Genomic DNA, 20,720 nt, shown 5'->3' with positions numbered 1-20,720 from the left:
AGGTGACCCGGCTTTGGAAGGAGGGACTCTGGCAGGTGTCTGGGAGTCCAGGGGTAACAGCCAGGACGGAGGCTCCCACGGCCCCAGGAGTGCGCTCTCGGCACCTTTCAGCACTCTTCACCCTGCTTCTCATGATGGTTTCCTTAGCGGCCAGAGATCTAACCCCCTTCCTCCGGCAGCTTCCCTCTGGGCCCCAGAAAAGAACAGTGAGGCCAGACAGCTAATTGGTAGTTGTTTTTTGTTTTTAATTCGTCTCTAATAAGCAACACCATCTGCCCACCCCTGCATGGGAAGTGGGACCCAAGAGAGGAGGCCTAGCACCCACTTTTCAGAGTTGGAGGCAGAGGCCTGGGAGGCCTTGAGGCTCGGATCTCCCCACTGGGTGCGTAGAGGGCACAACCCCCCAACCAGGATAGGTTAGGTTTCAGCTACTTGGCCACGGACCCTTGGGAGCAGTAGAGAGTGTGTGGGCCCTGGGGCTCTTGTCCTGGGACAGTTAGCAGTTTGGAGGTACCCCTGGCCCCCTGAGCAGTTAGAGATTAGGGGGGCTGATCCTTGGCCATAGGGGTGGTTAGAGGCTGTGGGCTGTTAGAGACAGGCTGCCCAAGCCTCCGCCACCAAGAATGTTAGAGATTTGATGAGGTCAGGGGTGCTGGGACACCAGTTTTGGGAGAGAATCGTTAATACACTGAGGAAATGTTCTGAGCTCCCCAGAAAAGAGCTGTAAGTTAGAGGAGGGCCAGGGCTGGTTGGGGCCAGCTGTCCCAAGGCTGGGCGTCCTGCCTGGGAGATGCAATGGTCACTGGGGTTTCTCTCCCTCAGTGGTCCTGGCCTCGTCCTTGGTGGGAGGTGGTGGAGAATTCCTGGGGGAAGCTGAAGTAGTGGGGTTGGGGGCCCCCGACCCCGACTGGGCATCTATGCTGGCATGCTCCTTCTGAACAAGGTCCTCCAGCTCCTTCTGCAGGGGGCAAAGTTCACAGAGGTCAGAGGTCATCATGCATCATTGGGTCAGAGGACCTGTGGGAGGGGGATCCAAGGACTAGGCTCGGGGTGAGCTGGGGTGATAGCTCCTCACCTTCCATCCGAGGAGGTCGGCAAGGGCTAGGCAGCCCTGGTCACAGTCGCCCAGCCAGGCCACGTCCCTGAGGGCGAGGGAAGAGTCAAAGCTCCCAGGCTTGTCCCAGCACCAGTGGCTCTGCCTGTCCTTTGCTGCCATGCCTTTCCTCCCACCTGGGCCCCGTCCCTCCCCGGCCCCACCTCACCCCGCTGCAGGCCCAGGCCTCACCTGTAGGCCTTCTTGGAGTCAAAGTCCATGCCTCCTCCAAGGGCCATCATCATCCCGAGGAAAGGGTCAGTCTGTGGGGGAGGGGGAGCTAAGAGCACAGACCCTGGAGCCAGGGGGCCTGGGTTTGAACCCCAGCTCTGTGACTTTGCTCAAGTGGCCTGGCCTCTCTGGACCTCAGCCTCCTTCTCTGTGGGGTGGGGGTAATCACCACACCCACTCAGAGGACGATACTGTCAGTGGGTTAATGCAGAGAAAATGCTGAGCAGAATATATGCCACACAGTGTGTTTTTCGCCTGCTGGAGGAAACAGCTGTCCCAGGGAGGGAGCCCCTGCCTGGCACAGAGGTCACCTCAGTTTGAAAAGAGAGCTGAGAGACGGCACGGTGACTCCTGACGGCTCTGCTCCCAGCCCGGGGGCCAGCGAGCCCAGACTCTCAGTCACGGGAAGCTCAAGGTTCCTGTTTTGGCTTAAGTTGCTCTGAGCTGGGGTTCTATCATCCCCTCTTAAAAGGGTGAATGGGACTTCCCTGGCGGTCCAGTGGTTAAGAATCCGCCTGCCAATGTAGGGGACATGGGTTCCATTCCTGGTCTGGGAAGATCCCACATGCTGCAGGGCAACTAAGCCCGTGTACCCCAACTACTGAGCCCAGACCCTCGAGGCTGTGCTCTGCGACAAGAGAAGCCACTGCAATGAGAAGCCCGCCATGCACTGCAGTAGAGTAGCCCCTGCTGGCCACAGCTAGAGAGAGCCCAAGTACAGCAACGAAGGCCTACTACAGACAAAAGCCAGATAAAAAAGGGTGACTGACCCCGAGGCTTGTGGGACCCTGGAGTCGGGGTAGCCTGGAACCTGACCCCTGAGGATTCCAAGATCCCCAGGTCTGAGATGAGGGGCCCAGAGTATTGGGCTTCCCCAGAGACCTGTGCCCTGGTTCCCAGGGGGTCTGGGGGAGGTGATGTGGGGCTCGTGTGTGGGGGTGGCGGGGTAGGATGAAGAGGACTCACCTGGCCAGTCTTCTCCTTGTTGATGAGCAGGCGCGGGGTGGACAGGGGCGCCCTGGGGGATGGTGAGCTGAGTGGTGAGGGCCTGTCACGGCTCCCCCGGCCCCCCAGCAGCCCCCCACGGCCCCAGCCCCCAACCTACTTGCCGATGAGGGACGCAAAGGGCTGCACCTGCAGGGAGGTGCCCATGATGATAAGGAGGTCCACCTTCAGGAAGTCCTACGAAGCAGGAGCGGTCAGTGAGGTCAGTTGCCAGCCCCCGTCCCCCACTGCAAGCCCACCCGCAGCTACTTGGGGAAGCCACCTGCCGCAGGGCAGGACTTAGGCTGCCCCTGCGTGGGCCGAGATGGAGCGGCTGGGACACTTACTGACTGCATGCAGGAGAAGAAACGCGCTGGGAGGTTCTCGCCGAAGAACACGATATCTGAGGGGGAGATAGATGGACAGACAGACATGGGGACAGAAAGAGATGGTGAAAAAGTGGGGGACAGAGACAGGGAGGGGGAGAGAGAATGGGCAGGAGCAGAAGGCGGACCCCAGGGCTGGGGTGGGAGTGTGGATGGGGCAGTGGGAAATAGGCCGGGGGCTACGGCACCCTCACCCCTAGTCAGGGAGAGAGGGTGACCAGGGTGGAGTGGATGGATAGGGAGCATGGCCTTCTTGGGAAGGGGTTAGCGGGTGTGCAGGGTCCCAGCCCAGATCTACCTCAGTTGGTCCCAGGCCCCAAGGCTCACCAGGCTTCACCAAGCTCTGACATTTCTCACACTTGGGAGTCACCTCGGAGAAGATCTTCTCTGGGTGTGGGGAAGGGGAGGAAGAGGAAGAGGTAAGAGGCACTGGGCGAGGCTGCAGCCTGCCCATGCCACCCCCTTCATTGTCAATACAAACACATCTCAATCATGGGGGAGCCTCCTGGGGCGTTTGCCCTGCCCAGGAAAGACCTCCTCCCAGCACCAGCCTACAGCCATTACATGAAAGAACAAACAAATAAACAGACACGTCCCAAAAGGGGCAACTGGGTTCCATCAACCCCCAACTTGGGGAATCTGGACTTGGGAGTGAAGTTCTTCCCATGGGTCTTTTTTTTTTCTTTTTAAATTTTATTTATTTATTTTTGGCTGTGCTGGGTCTTCATTGCTACATGGGCTTTCCTCTAGTTTTTGCGAGCGGGGGCTACTCTCTAGTAGTGGTGCACGAGCTTCTCATTGAGGTGGCTTTTCTTGTTTTGGAGCATGGGCTCTAGGGCACACAGGTTTCAGTAGCTGAGGCTGCCAGACTCTGGAGCACAGGCTCAATAGCTGTGGCGCACACATGGGCTTAGCTGCTCCACAGCACGTGGGATCTTCCCGGATCAGAGATCAAACCTGTGTCTCCTGCGCTGGCAGATGGATTCTTTACTACTGAGCCACCGGGGAAGCCCTTCCCGTGGGTCCGTGAGGGCAGCCCTACTTCCATCACGGGTCAGGTCAGAGAGACCTGGTGGGTGCCAGGTCAGTGGCATAGAGGGAAGAATTATGCAGATAATCCTGGGATGGGGACAAAAACTTAGGTCCAGGTGCTTCCCACTCTTAGGCTCAGTGACAGACCCCCTTCCCACACCACACACCATGCTATGACAATCCTCCTCCTCACTGCTTATTAATTAGAGCTGTAAAGGCCTCTGTCACTTGCAACCCACAGAATCCTAGCTTGTTCATTCAAATATTCACTCGCTCCTTCAACAAATATTTATAGAGCACTGAGTTAAGGTCTGCCATTTACTTTAAAATATTTCTGCATTGACAGCTCATGATGTTTTGTGGGTGATGCTTGTGTTACTGCTGCAAGGGACACATAAAGGGATAATGTTAATTGTACATGACCCCCAGCTGCCCGCACTTGGGCCATTCAGGAACCCTTGCCCCAGGGGCGGTCAGCTGGCATTTTGTCAGAAGGGCTACACTCCAAAAGCCCTACTATCAGCACTGCAGCTGTCCTTGTCCCAAATGGACACCAGAGGCTTTGTGAAATCAGCATAAAGAAGGTCAGAAATGGGTTTGCATGGATGAAATAAGTGGCTTCTTAATCAGCACAATGGATATCAGAAATCAACTCTCAGGGGCATTCTAGAAATGTGGACTGACTGGGTTTTTTTTTTCCTTCTTCTTCTCTTTTTGGATACTCTGCCCTCACATGAACAGGGACAGTGACTTTAGCGAGCCCTGGAGTCTCTTCCCTCAGGGACAGCCCCCACCCAGCCTTCATACCAGGGCTGTGCCAGCCTCACATGTCACAGACTCCGCTCACCTGAATCCGGCTAACGGGCTGGTTGAGTCCTGTGTCTCCGGGGCAGTGCTGTCCAATATGGTGGTTAGAGCCACATGTGGCTTTTACATTTTAAATAATACAAGCTGAAGAAAGTTAAGAGATTCGGTTCCTTGGTCATTTTAGCCACATTATAAGAGCTCAATTGCCCCATGGAGCAGATGGCTGCTATGTTAGACAGTGAAGATATATGTAGAACATGCCCCTCACCACAGAAAGTTCTCTTAGATACTTCTGCTCTTCTTAGAATGTAGTTGTGTTGGCCTGGAAGAGGCCCTCATGTAAGAAGGGGTCAAAGCACCCAAAGGACAAAGGGCTAGGGTTTCATGACCTCACGCAACAGCCTGGATGACCACGTGGAGGCCGGTATGCTAACACATGTCGCCGTGTCTGGAGCCTGCATCCATTATACCCTGGCTATGAGGTGGGGTTGGGAGCAGAGAACCCCCACTGCCACCTCACATCTTAGGGGCTGCCATTACCTGCTGAAAAGAGCCGCAGAGACTTCCCTGGTGGTCCAGTGGCTGAGACTCCACACTCCCAATGCAGGGGGCCTGGGTTCGATCCCTGGTCAGGGAACTAGATCCCACATGCCCCAACTAAAGATCCTGCATGCTATAATAAAGATCAAAGATCCTGCATGCCCCAATTGAAACCTGGCACAGCCAAATAAATAAACAAATGAGAAAAAAAAAAAGAGAGAGAGAGAAAGGAAGAGCTGCAGAGCTGCGCAGGACTGAGCTGGTGTCTGTGAATGGAGACCCTGTCCCCGGCGCTGAGGAGCAGACGGGGGTAACCTCCAGCCCCTCACCTTTCATCCAGCTCAGCGAGTACTCCTGCCGGCAGCCTGAGCTGATGCAGTGCGACGTGTAGAAGGTTCCGTGGGCCTCCACCAGGTCTTCAGGTTCCAGCCCAGCCACTCGCTCCAGGGTGTCTATGTTCTGGAGGGAGACACAGAGGGGAGAGGGTCAGGAGTGAACCACCTTCCCCTCCCAGGGGTCAGAAGACAGAGCAGGGGACTGCAGCTGAGAGAGGCAAGTGGGATAGGGTGAGAAGAGAGGAGGGGCGAGGCAAGGGGCAGGGGTATGTCTAAAACTCTTTGGTTCCCGCTGATTGTGCCTCTGAAAAGCCAGCCCTGGACACTTCAAGGCAGGGGCCCAAACTCAAATGCCTATGAACCCAGGCCACTGCCACCAACCAGCCCTGGTGTTTTTCTGCAAAATCAGGCCATTTTGCTTCCCTTTTGTGGAAGATTTGTTCTGTTAGAACCAGACACTCTAGTGGCACCAGTCAGAAATTTGGTGAAATAAATGTACCAATCTTCAGTGTCTCTACTGTAAACACAGCCCTCTCAGATATGGCATCCTTGTGCAGTACCCAACCTGCACAGCTGTCTGTGGCAGGCTTGGCCAGACATTAACACAAATCAATGAATCAGGAAGTTTTTTTTGAGTTTTAATTACAGTTCTATTTAACAGTCGGGTTTCTTACTGTGATCTGCTGCACAGATAGTATATTAACTTGTATTCTTTTCAGACAGAATTACTTTCCTTAGTCAACACACAAGGATATTTGTCTCTTTCACATTTGTGTTTATAGATAATATATTAACTTGTATTATTTTCAGACAGAATTACTTTCCTTAGTCAACACACAAGGATATTTGTCTCCTTCACATTTGTGTTGATAGATAATATATTAACTTGTATTCTTTTCAGACAGAATTACTTTCCTTAGTCAATACACAAGGATATTTGTCTCTTTCTCATTGGTGCTTTCTTCAGCCATTTTGGAGCAGCTTTTGTTTGCCCACAAGGAAATGCCACCAAGGCAGGTGCTTCTGGAGGACCTAGCGGATGTTACAGAGATGGCCAGGCACATGCAGCCCACAGCTGACCCAATAAGGTTTCCCGGAGACTCCGCAAACCACCATTCCATTTCCAACTGCCCTCTCTGCTTCCAGTCAGCCCTCAGTTTATCCCCAAAACATGCACACGAGAGTCTCTGTTTCCAGATTTTCTGTGGCTTTCCCTTGCCCCAGCCTACTAGAAATGCTAGTTTTGCCTTTGTTCCTGGATTTCCTCACATGCAAGCAGTGTGTATGCGAATAACTGGGCTTCCCTGGTGCTTGGATGGTAAAGAAGGCAGGAGACCTGGGTTCGATGGCTGGGTGGGGAAGATTCCCCTGGAGAAAGGAATGGCAACCCACTCCAATATTCTTGCTTGGAGAATCCCATGGACAGAGGAGCCTGGTGGGCTACAGTCCATCCATGGGGTTGCAGAGAGTTGGATGACTGAGCAACTAACACTACTCACTACTACTCATGCAAATAACTAAATGGCATGTCAAAGGGCTACCTACGTGCCTCTGTGTTACCTTTTGATGCCACTTAAAAAAAATTATTTGGCTGCACCAGGTTGTGGCACGAGGGATCTTTGATCTTTGTTGCTGCATGCAGGATCTTTGGCTGTGGCATGCAGGATTTTGTTCCCTGACCAGGGATAGAACCTTAGCTCCCTGCATTGGGAGCTTGGAGTCAGCCACTGGACCAGCAGGGAAGTCCCTTGATGCCACTTTTGATGGGGCACCCACAAATAAACAAAAACGAATGTGGCTGAGGAGTTTCCTGGTAGTCCAGCGGTTAGGACTCGGTCCTTTCATTGCCATGGCCTGGGTTCAATCCCTGGTTGGGGAACTAAGATCTTGCAAGCTGTGAGCACAGCCGAAAAGCAAAAAGAATGTGTCCAGACTTCCTGAGTGTTCTAGTGGCTAAGCATCTGCTGACAATGCAGGGGACATGAATTCGATCCCTGGGCCGGACAGATTCCACATGCCTTGGGGCAACTAAGCCCATGTGTCACAACCACTGAGCCTGTGCTCTAGGGCCCATGCACCACAACGACTGAAGCCACCACATCGAGAAGCCATGGCACCATAGCGAGGAGTGCAGCTACAATGCGCTCTTCAACGAGAGCGCAACCAATGAAGAGTAGCCCCTGCTCGTGGCAACTAGAGAAAGCCTGCACGTAGCAACAAAGACTAGGTGCAGCCAAAAAACAAACAAACAAATCTTGGGGGGAAAAATCTATCTTTTAAAAAAAATGATGTGGCTGACCTGTATGTACTGGCATGAAGCAATCTCTTCAAGATGTTAAAAGGCCCTGTGTACAAGATGTGGAAAAAAAATCAACATATGAATTTGTGCGTTTGCTTGCCTAAGTGTGGACTGTTTTCAAAGGAAACCCAAGAAGCAGGCAACATTAGCGGCCCCTGGGGAGGGAAGCTGGGGCTGGGGAATATGGCCTAAGAGGCTCAGTATAAAGGACAAGCAGCAATGACCGCATGGAGACACGGAGCAGCTGACGTCTGGCCTTGGTGCCAGGCAGGGAACAGGGTGTGGGGAGGAGGAGGTGGGCCGCTCAGCTCTAGTCAACTGCTCCCCCCTCCACCACCCCCAGAAAGCCACCTGGGGTGTAGCCAGCTCTTCCAGATCTGCAAGAGGAGCCTGAAGTCTGAGTTTTCATCTGCTATCTCTTTTGATTGTCAAACGTTAGCTCACTTTCAGTTTCAAGATATCACGTCTCTGACTGACATGCTTTTAAAAAGCATGAAGTGGGCTTCTCCGGTGGCTCAGTGTTAAAAAAATTCGTGTGCTGATGCAGTAGACATGAGTTTGATCCCTGGTCCAGGAAGATCCCACATGCTGAGGGGCAACTAGGGGCAATTGAGCAACTACTGAAGCCCGCACAAAGCCCCTAGAGTCTGTGCTCCACAACAAGAAAAGTCACTGCAGTGAGAAGCCTATGCACTGCAACTCGAGAGCAGCCCCTGCTTGCTGCAACAAGAGCAAAGCCTGTGCAGAAACGAAGACCTAGCACAGCCAAAAAAAAAAAAAAAAGACTTCTCACCTATAAATGGGAAAAATATTTTTTTTAGTTAATAAAAACCATGAAGCTGCTATGTGGGTGAGTGTAAGGAAGGGTCTTCCAAGTAAGGGTTTTAGGGAAAGAAAGCTGAGTATAAACCCGATGTATAATGTAAACATCACAGATACAGATTTAAAAGAGTAGAGATCACAGGGACTTGACTGAAGGAAACAACTGTTCTTCTGTTTGAATGGATACTTGTGTCTTGAGATAAAATAGCATCGCTTCAAAAGTGCTACATCGTCACAATTCAGGAAGACGTGAAGACAGTGTGTTCTAGAAAACTGGGTCAGTGACTCAAAAAGTGGCTGAGGTTGAAAAACAGGGTGAGGAGGAGTTGAAAAAAAGAAGGGTTTCATGAAACATGAGAGTGGAAAAATGTTTCCACCTGTGTGTAATGTAATGCGCCAGTGTGAATATACATGTAGACTTAAATCTGTGTGTGAAATATTATAAGTAAGGGGAAATGCCATCACATTTCACACTGACCCCAGAACATATTCATGTTGGCTTTCATGTAAAAAATACCCTGCAGCTGTTGTGCTTTCGTGGTTTGGGGCAGGAGAAGGGGGTGCCTCATATGGAGCTGGGGAGTCAGCCCTCTGAGCATGTGGGATGAACCACGTGGTCCTGGGCCTGGGTTTCTCGTGCTAGGACCCCTGTGATCTCCTGGTCTCTCCTGCTCTCCAGCTCAAGTCCAGACGCCTTAGTGTCTGGCTGACTATCTGCCTATAGCTCCATGTGGCTGTCTAACAGGCATCTTAACCACGACGTGCCTTCAGCCAAACTCTTCCTCTGCCCCCAACGCCTGCACATTCCACCATCTCAGTAAAAGACAGCAGGTGCTCAGGCTGAGAGATGTCCAACCATCTCTGACTCCTCTCCTTCTCTCAAGAACTGTTTCACATTCAATCCAACAGGAAGTCCTGGTGGCTCCACCTTCAAAACGGGTTCACAAGTCACCCACTTCTCCCCTTGGACAGCCCCTCCCTGGCCCAGCCTCCATCCTCTCCTGCTTGGATCATCACTGCAGCCCCCTCCCTGGTCTCTGTGCCCACCCCTACCCCCAGTGCTCCCTCCCGCAGCCTGCCCTCCACATGCACTTAAGAGGGACCCTGGAGCACCCAGGGCAGATCATGCCTTGGCCCTGCCCAGAGCCCTCCTGTGGCTCCACCTCCCACCAGGGAAAGGACAAAGCCCTCCCGGGGGCCCCCAAATGTCCACATGGCCCAGCTGTCACCTCCTGACCTCATCTCCTCTGTCCTTTTCTACTGCTGTCCTCCGCGCTCACTCAGATCCAGCTATTTGAACACGCCAAGTGCAGCCTCACCTCAGGGCCTTTGCACTGTCTGTGCCCTTTGCTTCTCTCCCTGAGATGATCCCATGGCTCCCTCCCTCCCCTCCTACAGGTCTTTGTTTAAATGTTCCTTTTTTCCGTAAGGCCTTCCCCGACTTATTGTTCACAAGAGCACACATCTCCCCACGCACAAACAGAACTTCTGATTCCCCTTTCCTGCTCAGCCGTGCTCCATAGACGTCTCAGCATGAGATAGACTAGATACTCAACTCATCCTTCTCATCCACTGTCCCTCCCCACCCTAGAGTGTCAGCTCCAGGAGGGCAGGGATGTCTGCTCCCTCTGTCTACTGCCTGCAGGGCCTGGCACTGGTTGGCACTCAGGACATACTGGGACAGAAGCTGATGAACAGGATTGAAAGCAGGGCTGTGGTGAAGATTTCATGAAATCACACACAGAAGGTGCTTGGCTTCAGGTGAGCTGTTTGTATCATGTCTGAACGCATTCCATGGATAAAAGGTCAGGTCTATCCTGACCTGGGGCTCCCCCACAGCCCCCACCGGCCCTAGGTGGGAGTACCTGCCCCCTTCTGAGAATTCTGGACATGAAAAAAAAAGACTTCATCCTCCCCCTGGTGGCAGATTCTGAGGCTGCAGGCTCTAGATTGCCTGGCCAGGAAGAAAAGAATAGAACACCTATTTCTACCTGTGGGTTCTCTCTATTTTATAATTTTGGGTTCTGAGATATAAATTAGAGCAGGCATGGTATCATTGCTCTAGTAGGTCTTGTAATTCAATACATATTTATAAAACAAAAGTAGGGGCACACTTTTCACTATTGAGTATGTGAGACCCCAAAAGTCTCACCAACTAGGAAGCCAAGAATGTGTGCTGTCCTTACCTGAGGACCTCTGGGTGAGGCCCTCAGCTAACTGCCTGACATTCACGAGCTGTGGCCCCATGGCCCACACAAGGCCTTTGCGCAAATCATAAGAAGCTGCCCCTTTCTTAAGACTCTATGGCCACCAACTGGAAAACCGTCAGGGTGCAGCAATCGTGCTGGGCTTCCCTGATGGCTCAGATGGTAAAGAATCTGCCTGAAACGTGGGAGACCTGGGTTCAATCCCTGGATGGGGAAGATCCCCTGGAGAAGGAAATGGCAACCCACTCCAGTATTCTTGCCTGAGAAATCCCATGGACAGAGGAGCCTGGTGGGTACAGTCCATGGGGTCACAAAGAGTCAGACACGACTAAGTGACTAACACTTTTACACTTCAGTGATCGTGCTAGACCAAGTCACTTCAGATCATCTGATGGAAAACCCAAAAAAACATGGTGCCAAAGGAGTCTGCTCAGAGACGGGGTCCTTTCTCAGTACTCACGGGGTGGCCCCCCGAGGGAGGTCACTGCCACACTACCACAGGCCTGAGAGGGTGAGGTGGTTCTGGCCTCTGCTTTTCTTTCCCACCCATCCTGTGTGGCATGTGGAGTCCTCATCCCTGAAGAGGATCACACCTGTGCCCCCTGCAGTGGAAGCAGCATGGAGTCGTAACCACGGGACTGCCAGGCAAGCCCCTGGCCTGTTTCACAGAGAGGGAAACGAAGGCTGAGAGAGGGGACGTGACTCACTGCAAGTCACACAACAGAGGCTGCGGCCTGAGCTCTTGACCCCTCCTGCCCGCCCCTTCCCCCCAGGACGCCCGAGGTCCTGCCTACCTGTGTGTAGCAGCGCAGGAGCAGCCCCTTCTCCTTCAGCAGGCGGATGAAGTAGTGGCAGATGGTGGGCTGGAGGGAAGCAAGCACTGTGATGCTGACTGTGTACCGCCCTGTGCCAGGAGCTGCTCCAGACCTGCCTCTCCTCATGGACTCTTCACACCATGAGGCACACAACTTCATTATCCCCGTTTCCCAGGTGGGGGAACTGCGGCTCAGGGAGGGTGACTGTCTGGCCAAAGTCGTACAAACTGTGGAGTTGGCGTGGGCACAGAAGCAGCCTGGCTCCAGAGTCTGGGCTCTTACATGTATCATTAGCTCATATAAGCCTCACAGCATTTCTTTTCACGATTATCGGCTCCATTTTACAGATGGGAAAACTGAGGTCCAAGGACATAAGAGCAGGAAATGAGAGAACAGGACTTGGACTCAGGTAGTCTGGGCCCAAAGCCCACGCTGTTTTGTTCTGTTTTTTACTATGCTTCAAGGCTTGCAGGATCTCAGTTTCCTGACCAGGGATTGAACCTGGGCCACGGCAGTGAAAACCCAGAATCCTAACGAGTTGGCCACCAGGTCCCATGTATTTAATAGTTGCAGGCTATTTGTCTAAAGGGCCCTGAAGGGGGCCTTCCCATGCCTGCTGGCCCCCAATTTTTCCTGTCCCCACTTCCACAAGAAAGAGCTCACCTTGAACTGCCCAGGATAGAGTTCCTTGGCGAGAGCAAAGAAGGGTTCTGGATGTTTCTGTGGGAGAGAGAGCCGGAGGGCAGGTGGGCACCCAGATGCCCCTGGTGAGATGTGAGCGGGAGCCAGGAGGCCCTGTCCACCCCCCGTGACGACAAACCTTCCGCTCTGTGCAACACACCTTGAAGTAGCTGATTTCAAAGATGGCCTCCGGGTAGGGAAGACGGTATTTCTCCAGGTTGGCGTAGAGGCCGGTGTTTGGGGAGCGGAAGTCAGGGATGCCTGCAGCTGGGGGAGGCGGGGCAATCAATGAGGGACCCTGGCCCCTCTTCTTTCACCCCCCAACACAGCTCCTCCCCGGGCCCTCGGAGGGGCACCCCAACCAGGGAGTGGCTTTTGGGGGAGGGGAGCACTTACAAGTGGAGATTCCAGCTCCCACCAAACAGATGACCCTGCGACCTGGAGGAGGAGAGTTTAGGCAGCATGTGTTTTTCTCTTTTTCAACTTACATTTGTTTATTGTTGTTTTGAACATCAAACATTGCTCCAAAATATGAACTGTTTACCTTAAGAGAGTTGTCTTTGCCATAAATTAAGTACTGAACTGATGTTTACAATTGATTTTTTACAACTTAAAAAACTTCTAAGTGGCACTGCTGTCTAATAATCAGATATATCATCATGGACTGAACGTAATGATTAAAAAAGTAAAGTTTTTTAAAAAAAGAGCAATGTTTTCCCTTCCCATTCTTACCTCTTAGGTAATTGCACCTATCACAGTTCCTGAAGCCATTTACTCTGTGCCAGGCCCTGTGGCGAGCACTTGGCTCTCTAAGCCATCTCAAGGTGGGTGGTATTAACATTCCCATTTTACAGATGAGGAAACTGAGGCTTAGACAGGGGAAGGGGTCATACAGTTGACTGATGGAAGACCCAGCATGCGGTCAAAGAACCCATCGGTTAAGATTACACCAGTGCACTACAGTATTCTTGCCTAGGAAATCCCATGGACAGAGGAACCTGGCCAGGCTACAGCCCATGCACTACTGAAAGACTAACACTTTGTTTCTTCAAGTGACTGTTGAAATGTGCTGCCTTGAGGGGTTAGGTGGAGGTGTTGAAGATAATTCTCAGGTTTCTGGTTGGGACAAATGTACAGCTGTTCACTGAAGTAGAACTGAAGAAAGTTTGTTGATCCCTACATCTATGGGATATTCAGAGACTGTCTAAAAATATATATATGAAGATTTCAGCTTATGAAGCTATCATCTTAAGAAAAATGAAGAGTATAAAGATTTAGATCTACTCCAGGAAATCTATAAACTTAAAAAACCACAGAATACTGTTAAGAAAAATTATCCAACAGTTGGAATAAAGACAGTGTAGCATGACCAAAAAAAAAAAAAAAGATTACACCAGTGTAGCAAGATTCATAAAAAGGCCACTTGGAGGGAAGTTTCTCCTCCCAGCTAGATCTAGACAAACACATGAGATCTTAGTGAGAAGTAGATCTTAGGGAGAAGGCTGGGAGGGTGTGTTCCCCCAGAAGTGCTGCAGGTTATTGTGAAAAAAAAAAAAAAAAAAAAATCTCTGGCCACCTCTTCATCTTCTGGACACAATATTGGACAGCCATCTATTTCCAGCTTAAGATACACATTCCTCCATCCTATTCCTTCCCTCCATAATCAAATGCATGTTAGCCACCAGAAGTCAATAATTTTCAGGTGAGGATCCAAGCTGGGCCATTCTCAGCTCACACACAGTGAGCAGCAGAGTGGATAAGGGCTTCCAATCCTGGCTTTCCTGGGCACCAGCAGGGTTGTGGGGGGTGGGGAGGGGGTGGGTCTTAGTTCAGATCACCATGCTGGGCTTTAGCTTCCTGCTCTGTAAAATGGACACAATCACTGTACTGGCCTCGTGGGGGCTGTTGAGACAAGGAATTCTCTCCTGTGAAGCTGAGATCAATGACTGGCACTAAAGATTCTTCAAGACTCTAGTACTCAACTTCTTCAGACCTGTGATTCATATCCCTATAAGCACTTTGTTCCCCCAATGTCACCAGTTTTTGGAAAAGATGTGAAGATGTGGGCGGGGAGAGGTGGAGTCATTTCACAAGCATGCAGGGCTGTGCAGAAATAGCCTGACTGCCTCTTTGGTGGCTGGCTGGCAGCCCTGCCGCGCAGCACCCTTGGCATCCGCCAGTCGGCTGATGGACACACACGAGTGTGAGGGCCTCTGGGGTGTCACGATGCCATCGGATCAGGCCTGGCAGACCCAGCGGACTCAGTAGAAGGGAGTGAGTGTGAACTCTAGATTCAGGAGTCCTGACTCTGCCTCTTTCCAGCCGTGTAACCCCGTACCAGGTCACAACCTCTCTGTGTCTCAGTTTCCTCCTCTGCCCAGCCGACTCCTCACAGGTCTCCTGTGCAGACCCTATGAGGGGGTGCCTGCCAAGTGCGTAACCCAGTGCCTGGCAAAAGGTGAGAGCCCGATTCATTGTTATCATTTATTATTATCCCCTCACAGGCACCATCAATTATTCTAAAACCCAGGTGCAGGAGGATGGACGGAACGAAAGCTTTGTAGCCACTGCCTGTATTCTCTTTGGGGCCCACCCAAGCCAGAAGATGGGGCTTCCTGAGTGGCTCCATGGTAAAGAATCCGCCTGCCAATGTGGGAGATGCGGGTTTGATCCCTGGGTCAGGAAGATCCCCTGGAGAAGGAAAGGGCAACTGACTCCAATATTCTTGCCTGGGAAATCCTATGGACAGAGGAGCCCGGCGGGCTACAGTCCGTAGCATCGCAAGAGTCGGACATGATTTGACTAAACGACAACAACAAAGGCGGGAGATGGCTGAAGGCCGCTGCTCCAGGAGAGGGGGGCTCAGGGCGTCCGGCTTGGCTGCCTGAGGAGAGATGGCAGCAGCTGGAGGACAGGGAAACTGGAGGGGATGTCCTCAACAAAAGGCTGTTCAGGACCCTCAAAGGGTCGATTGTTCTAGTCAAGGACTGCCAAGGGCTCGGTTTCTCAGACTCTGGTGACCTCAACTTGAGGCAAGAAATATAAATTACCCGGTGACCTGGTAAAAAATCTCTGCACCACGCCCGGAACAAGCCTCCTGTAAGAATCGTCATGGGACACTTAGGCAATGCTTGCTCTGTTTCAGGTGTTCACATCTATGAATCTATGGATTCCCTCTGCATAATCCTGGGGCTTCCCTGGTGGCTCAGATGGCAAAGAGTCTGCCTGCAATGCAGGAGAAGAGGGTCTGATCCCGGGGTCAGGAAGATCCCCTGGAGGAGGGCATGGCAACCCACTCCAGTAATCTTGCCTGGAGAATCCCGTGGCCAGAGGAGCCTGGTGGGCTACAGTCTATGTGGTCCCAAAGAGAAGGGAGGAAGCCATGGGGATACCTGGGGGAAGAGTCTATTTCATAATCTTATAAGGTAATTACTATTATTAGCATCTTCACTCTAATAAACAAGCCTGACCAATAGAGACCCGGTGATTGGTTCGGGGGGTAGGACTGTGACCCAAGCTGGGCTAATCAGAGCCAATCTCTGCTCTTGTGCTTGAACCACTGGGAGAAAGAGGCTGTTTTTCAGTGGGAGCTGCTAGACTGGTAGAACTTGTATTTACAGCTGCCAGGAGCTCCCAATACAGAGAAGAGCCAAAAAATGGCTCAGCACAGAAGTTGCTGAATCCAGCCACACTGCAGGATCAACAGTTACAGGATCAACACACTCCCTTTTTGGCACCAGCCAGTTTGAGTTGGGTTTCTTGCGACTCGCAGACGTAAGCTGTGAATGTTTTGGGGCTGAGAAGTCATGAGAAAGAAGTGTGTTGGGGGGGTGGGGGTGGAGTCATGCAGGAAGGCGCCCAGGGGGGCGGGGAACTCACAGCGCTCGCTCTGCATGTAGCGGCTCACTCCTTCCAGGGTTAGTTCGTCCAGGAGTCGCTCCTTCTGGGTGCCCAGGCCCAGAGTCTGGGAGAAAAAATTCCGCAGGAAGTCCACTGGCCAAAAAGAAGAGAGACAGTGGTTGGGAGGGTGTTTGTTCAAGGGGACACAGAGGTCCTGAGTGCCCCTGCCCAGCCCTGGGGTCTCCTGTCTTCCCACGACTAAAGGTTGGATGCCTGGCCCGGCCAGGGATCCTGAAGCACTGCATCTGTTCTTACACACTTTGCACGTTACCCTCAGTGGAGGTGAACACCCGGATCCCTGCCCTAAACCACCCTCCAGAACCCCCCAGAACCGTGCTCCCAAGGCAGATACTCACTCTCTGCTTCTCCGCCAGTGGCTCCTGCCTCAGTGTCTGAATCTGAGTCCTGGAAGGGGTGGAGGTGGGGTGATGAGGTCCCAGAAGTGGGGTTAGGGAGGGGAAGAGGGGATGACACCAGGGTTCTGGGGAAAGGCTGTGGCTGGGAGGTGGGCCTGAGGGAGTGAGGGGCAGAGGGGCCCGTGCTGGGGGCACGTGTGGGCTCTGGGACAGGCTGCCTGTGTTGGAAACCCAACTCTGCAACTTGAGAGGAGTGTGGCCTCCTGTGGGTGACTGCATTTTTTACTGAGTCTCCGAGCTCCTGCTCTCACAAGTGGAGCTTGGAGGACGGAGGAAGGCCACCTGGAGGGCTGTGAGCCATGTGAGGCGCTCACAACAGCCCTGGTCAGGGGTGGTGGTGGCGGCGAGTGCTCAGGAAATGCTGGTTACTGCTCTCATCACCTCCCATTGTCCACGTCCTCACCTTATATCCCCTCCAGGCCCCTGCCCTGCCCAGCAGCTCCGCAGCCGCCTCAGCTACGTCAATAATGCTGGTAGAAACGCCTCGGTCCTCACCCTGTCCTCACACCTCGGTCCTCACCTCAGCCCTCTGGCTTAAAGCCCCCCCCCACTCCACCTTTCCAACCCTTCCATCTCCTTATCAATTCCTCTCCTTGGCCAGGTGCCCAAATTGCGGGTCTGGGACTCTGTCCTGGGTCCTCCCTCCCGTCTCTGTCCGCCTTCCCTGGGCTAGCTCCCCCATTCACGCCAGTGGTCTCAGCCTGGTCTCTGACGATGCCACCTTTCTGTCTCCAGATTCAGGGTTTCCACAGCCCCTGGATGCCTCCCCCTAAGTGTGACCCCAGACCCCTCATTCTCACGGTGTCCCAAACCAGCCTCAGCATCTCTTCCAAACCTGCTCCTCCCCCTGGGGCCCTAACTTGGTGTGGCTTCTATCCCTGTGTTTGCCAGATGTCTCCTGCCTCCCTTGCCTGCCCTCCTGCCATAGCATGTCCCGTCCCCGGGGCTCCACGTGGGCCAGTCTGTCCCTCCAGGGGCCCTGCCCCGGCCTCCGCCCTAGCTCCTAGTCTCCGTCTCCATCTATGATCTACTCTCCTGCTCTCTGTGTGTTGACCTGTCTGGGTCCACCCTTAGCCCTCCACATCAAAGGCCTTTCTCTTTGGCTTCCCCAGTTTAATCATCTGATCACAAACATCTATGGTGTTTACCATGGTGCCAGCCAGCTCCAAGTCTGGGATTTTTCACGGTCACCACTGGGTAAAAATGTGTTAAGTCCCTCAGTCGTGTCTGACTCTTTGCAACCCCATGGACTGTAGCCCGCCAGGCTCCTCTGTCCATAGGATTCTCCAGGCAAGAATACTGGAGTGGGTTGCCATGCCCTTCTCCAGGGGATCTTCCCCACCCAGGTCTCCCACATTGCAGGCAGATTCTTTACTGTCTGAGCCACCAGGAAAGCCAGGTTTCCTTGCTCTAAGATTGTATCTATAAGCTGTACAAAACTCTGACCATTAGACAATGTATAACTTGAAGGTGCTTGCCTCATGAGTCCCTCACCCACAGTCCAGCCCTCCCACCCCATCCTCCCCTTCAAGATAGCCACTATTAACAGTACAATGGTAATTACTCCAGATTTTTTTCTCTGAGTTGGTGATGGACAGGGAAGCCTGGCGTGCTGCAGTCCATGGGGTCGCAAAGAGTCGGACACAACTGAGCAACTGAACTGAACTGAAAACTCATTATTTCCCCAGAAATGGGTCGCCCCACAGTACAATGCCGCGCCTCGCATTTTCCACCAAACAATATATCACAGACCCGCCAGCTACAGAGTGTTGCATTGTACGGTTCATAGTTCATTTAACCCATCAACTGACAGTCGTTTGGGCTGTTTCCAGTTTGGCTGTATCGCACAATGCTGCAATTTACACCCTCGGATCGCTCTCTTTGGGACTGAGGGTCCCTTTTCCACATGAAACCTTTTTCTCTAACAGTGGCCGGGCTTTGGAAGCCAGGCGAGGGAGAAGCCTGGCCTGACAGGGAGTTCTTGTCCCCTTGGTGTGGCTCGGCCATGCATCTGTGGGGTGCTCTCGTCACAGCTTCTGCTCTGCCCTACATGTGAACCGCGACCTCGTGTCTGTGGGTGGGCTGGCACGCTTTCAGGCTGCAGACAGTGAAGCTCTGTGGAAGGAGGCGAGGGCCCTGCCCAGCACGTGGGAGCAACTTGGTCTCGGGGGGAGCTGAAGGTGATAGTGGAGCCTCTGTGACCCCGCTTCCAGTGAAGCATCTGGGAGGCAATGTGTCAAGGCGCCGAGGGTTGCAAACCTGTCCCTGGTCGTCTAGCCAATGGACAGAGGACAAGTTGTTAAAGAACTCAGTTTCCAATTCCTTGGCTATAAAATAACCACAGTAGACCCGCACCCCTCCCCTCCACCGCTGCCCCCGGGATGCTAGGATACCCATCAAACACGAAGCAGAGTACCCAGCTGGCTTAAAAACTCGGTAAATGCTAACCATCAAGGTAATCAGCCACCTGAATCCTGAACACATGACACTCTTTCACGCCCTCTAGTATACCCTCTGCCTGGGACACCACTTCTCACCTTGCCTAAGAAAATCCTAAATTACTCTACACCTATTACCATGTGCTGTATCTCAGTCTGACTCCGAGATCAGCCTGTGGATTCTTCCCGGGAAGGGTATGGCTGGAATCTGTGTGATCTCACACTGTTTACTCTGCGCTCCCAAAGTGCCCTGCGCTACTTTCATGATCACCAGTAGAGTCACTGTCGAGTCACACGTCTGTGAGATCTGTGAATTCAGGAACCAAATCTCTTCCTTGCCCACTGGGAACGAGGTTCAGAAGGGAGAGCGGGTGGGAAGGGTGTGCAAGGAGAAAGGAAAGTTTGCAAGGGCAGGCCTAGGCTTTAGGCCGCACACCCTTCTCTGACAGGCCCCAGAATCCACCATTCCCCCAGGAGCTGAACCACAAGGGGAGGTGGGGTGGGGGGCTGGGGCAGTGAGCTGAGGGCCCTGGGGTCTCTGACTTCCCTCTGCCACCTCCCCCCGTGTGGGGTGTGGGAAGTCCATCTCTCTCCTTCCCTCCACCCTTGTCCCCATCTCACCTGAGCCTCCTGCACCTTCCCTGCCTGGGTCTCCTCGGGGTCAGAGGCTGGGGGAGGAGGGGGAGCAGACGTGGTTACGGCGAAAGGAGTGGTTAAGGGGGAATGAAGGGCTTCCAAGTGGGGGTGCAGGGAGGGGCAACAAGACCCTCCAACCTAGTTATATGGGGGTGAGGGTATAAAAAGGGAGTGGATGGAGGGAGGGAAATGAAGAAAAGCAGATCTTATTAGAGTGGAGAGTGCTGGGAGGAGAGATGGTTGGTGAAGGACAAAGAGGCTGGGATAGGGAGGCTTAGGAAAATGAAAAGAAAGTAAAGCAGATAAGGACATGAAGGAAGACTTAGGAAGAGTTAGGAAGTACACAGTAGTGTGGGAGTGTGTGCTGGGAGGGTTAGGTTTACAAGCAGAAGAAAATGCAGAAAGAAAGAGAGGATAAGGGATACTGGGCCTGGAGGCGGGTTTGCAAGAAGAGGTGGTGGGGGCGGAACGGAAGGGCGAGATGGTAGGTTTAGAAGAGGAAGGAAGAGATAGGAGGGGACACCAGGGGTCCCCGAACACCCTACAGTCCCACTAACAACCAGGTACCCTTAGCAACCAGGACAGCGGTATTCTAAGTCCCTAATAACAAGGGTCCTTAGCAACTAAGGTGCGAGACACACGCTATCATTAGTAACTTCGGGGACGTGGCAAGCGGACCCTTAAAACCTCGCAAACCAGAAACCCACCAATCTAGCAATCTGTATCACAACGGCTCCCTGAACCGCATTCCCCTCCATGCAGCCCACATCTCCTGCCCCACAACTCCCGCCCTCGGGCCCCGGGGCCTGCAGCCCTCAGCCAGGCCCCGGCACGGCCCGACCCTCCCACCAGGGCCCCCGACTCACGATCCGGATCGGCCATGGGCGCGGGGCGGGGGCCCTCGGGACTGTCACCAACTGCTCTATCCCGTGACGGCACCGGAAACAGGAGGGGGCCGAGATAGGTCAAAGAACTACAACTCCCAGGAGCCATAAAAAACGTCCGGAGCGTGCCCCTCTGAGGTAAGAGGAGACACGCGAGGGCCGGACTACGAATCCCAGAGTGCCTCGCGTCCGCAGCCATGTTGGTAAAGGGCGC

At 53.0% G+C, this 20,720-nt stretch overlaps 1 protein-coding gene across 3 annotated transcripts; it reads right to left on the bottom strand.

Annotated features, from left to right (window-relative positions):
• Positions 1-224: 224 nt before the first annotated feature.
• SIRT2 (sirtuin 2) lies at positions 225-20,682 on the bottom strand. Of its 3 annotated transcripts, none has more exons than XM_070450911.1 (16): positions 20,489-20,682; positions 19,608-19,654; positions 16,489-16,537; positions 16,112-16,225; positions 12,629-12,670; positions 12,393-12,499; positions 12,215-12,271; positions 11,531-11,599; positions 5,403-5,532; positions 3,022-3,081; positions 2,656-2,711; positions 2,430-2,506; positions 2,291-2,342; positions 1,286-1,356; positions 1,076-1,142; positions 225-958 (listed from the first exon to the last, which is right to left on the bottom strand). In XM_070450911.1, exons 1-16 carry the CDS (start codon positions 20,613-20,615, stop codon positions 800-802), a joined length of 1,284 nt encoding a protein of 427 aa, XP_070307012.1. In that variant the 5' UTR covers positions 20,616-20,682; the 3' UTR covers positions 225-799. The 3 variants fall into 3 exon arrangements, with proteins under 3 accessions (XP_070307012.1, XP_070307014.1, XP_070307013.1); XM_070450913.1 differs by lacking the exon at positions 20,489-20,682 and adding an exon at positions 20,330-20,359; XM_070450912.1 differs by lacking the exon at positions 19,608-19,654 and having other exon boundaries at positions 20,489-20,524.
• Positions 20,683-20,720: the final 38 nt, after the last annotated feature.

Source organism: Odocoileus virginianus, chromosome 20, assembly GCF_023699985.2.
Source record: "Odocoileus virginianus isolate 20LAN1187 ecotype Illinois chromosome 20, Ovbor_1.2, whole genome shotgun sequence".
Taxonomy (NCBI): domain Eukaryota; kingdom Metazoa; phylum Chordata; class Mammalia; order Artiodactyla; family Cervidae; genus Odocoileus; species Odocoileus virginianus.
This window is presented reverse-complemented; position numbering and strand designations above follow the sequence as displayed.